At 47.6% G+C, this 1,971-nt stretch overlaps 1 protein-coding gene and 1 non-coding gene across 2 annotated transcripts in view; one reads left to right on the top strand and one right to left on the bottom strand.

Annotated features, from left to right (window-relative positions):
* Window positions 1-230: 230 nt before the first annotated feature.
* TRNAR-ACG lies at window positions 231-303 on the bottom strand. The gene has a single exon. It is a non-coding gene; the product is annotated as a tRNA-Arg (tRNA).
* A 346-nt stretch (window positions 304-649) lies between these two features.
* PRMT5 (protein arginine methyltransferase 5) overlaps window positions 650-1,971 on the top strand; it is a 7,199-nt gene continuing 5,877 nt past the window's right edge. The window contains exons 1-3 of the mRNA XM_007951175.2: window positions 650-759; window positions 1,334-1,452; window positions 1,756-1,841. Coding sequence (XP_007949366.1) covers window positions 650-759; window positions 1,334-1,452; window positions 1,756-1,841 — 315 coding nt within the window. The remainder of the gene's footprint in view (window positions 760-1,333; window positions 1,453-1,755; window positions 1,842-1,971) is intronic.

Below are 1,971 nucleotides of genomic sequence, written 5' to 3'. Positions count from 1 at the left end.
AATCCAGTTTTTTCAGTGTTCAGATGGACACAAGAACCACCTTTGAAGGAGTAACGGGAAATGCTAACATAAAATGGCTGCAGAACATAATAAAATTAAGACCTGAAATAAAGGTGTGAAAAGATATCGAGGAAACCTCAAAATGTGTAAGAAAATGGTGAACGGGACTAAAACATGCTTCTTATGGGCACTTACTGCACTAGAATATAATAAGGGAACTCCCGTCCCATCGAGCCAGCCAGGAGTCGAACCTGGAATCTTCTGATCCGTAGTCAGACGCGTTATCCATTGCGCCACTGGCCCTGAGACAGAAACACCATGTTCATCGATGACACTTCAAGCTTATACTACAGGGTTTCACCCGCGGTGCAGCCTCAACGAATTCTGCAAACTCCTGAAGCATTATGGGAGATCGAAATTCGTCATGAACCAAACCCTGAGATTGGTGGATCTTGGTACGACACTGTGCAGCCCGCGGATTGGCGGATAGAGCCACTTCCCACCCCTTGGTCTCCTGTTCGCGAGTTGTGGAAGACGCTTTGGTTGTTAAGGCGACTCGTCCCGCCTTCTGGGAGAGGGGGCTTTTTCTTGGATTTTTGATTGGCTGTTAGTATCAAGGGATCCCGGCGTGAACAGCGTGAGGGGAAAGATGGCGACGATGGCTGTCGGGGGTGCCGGTGGGAGCCGCGTGTCCAGCGGAAGGGACCTGAATTGCGTCCCCGAAATAGCTGATACATTGGGGGCTGTGGCCAAACAGGGGTGAGAACCTGGATCTCCGCGAGCGGAACGCGGGGTCCGAACTCGCGAACCGAGGGGGGCAGACTAGTTATCCCCGAGAGTCACGGGTGAGGGGATTTGAGTGGGTAGGATGTAGGCGGGAGAAGTCTTGGTTCCAGGAGCGAGAGAAAAGAAACTTATTGGGCCTTGTGGTCACTGAGCCAAAAGTCGGGGAAATTGTTGGATCAACCCAAGAAGAGGGAGTAGCGTCCAGATTATTGTCTGGGAGTGGGAGAAAAGAAAGGAGGCATGGGCAGTATTGGGGCTGATTTGAATAGTGACAGCACTACAAAGCCAACGACAGCAGAGTTGGCTTGGATTTCCATATTTTATTACTCATTTTCTCAATGGCTTTTTTTTTCCCCGCTTGGGAAGAGGGTGGTATTGAGCAAAATTGATGTGCTCCAACGTGAACTGAACTCAGCAGTCCAGTGGGATGACTGATAGCAGCTGAAAGGGCTCCGTGCAGAATTGAGGTAGTCTAAATACAGTTGCTTGGACCTCTGGGCACTGCTGTTCTCTTTACATGGTGACTCTGAGTCTGTCGCGGTTGTAGGTTTGATTTCCTCTGCATGCCTGTCTTCCACCCGCGTTTCAAGAGGGAGTTCACTCAGGAACCTGCTAAGAATCGGCCTGGTCCCCAGACACGATCTGACCTACTGCTGTCAGGAAGGGGTAGGGACCATCCCATATGCCCCTTAATTGTAAGAAGCAGTAACAACTGCTTTATCAGGATCTTCATTCTCCTCTTTCCTGATTTGGGAATGTTGGTTAGTCCCTGGGAATACTCTTATTTTCTCCATGCTTACTTGTTAAAAAGCCTTAGTTCCCTATTCTGCATCAGGTAATCCCATATCCGTAATAGGAAAAGTCCTTGTCTCCTGTGTTCTCTCTATTCCTTGCTAAGAGATAGAAATTTAGCAAGAAAAAAGTGCTGAACTCATTCATTCTTTATCTTTCTTGGCTGGGGGATTGCAGACTGGAATACACTAATTGTCGGAAAGCTTTCTCCATGGATTCGTCCAGACTCAAAAGTGGAGAAGATCCGTAGGAACTCAGAGGCGGTAAGGATGTTTGACCTTTCCACTGGATCTTTCTAAAAATTAGATCTGTAACCAACTTGGGTGAGGAAAGGAATTTTTTCCTTCCACAACTTGGTGAATCAAATGTGATATAATGGAGTTAAAGCTATTT

Source organism: Orycteropus afer, unplaced genomic scaffold, assembly GCF_000298275.1.
Source record: "Orycteropus afer afer isolate SDZICR_OR568_19922 unplaced genomic scaffold, OryAfe1.0 scaffold00292, whole genome shotgun sequence".
Taxonomy (NCBI): domain Eukaryota; kingdom Metazoa; phylum Chordata; class Mammalia; order Tubulidentata; family Orycteropodidae; genus Orycteropus; species Orycteropus afer.
This window is presented reverse-complemented; position numbering and strand designations above follow the sequence as displayed.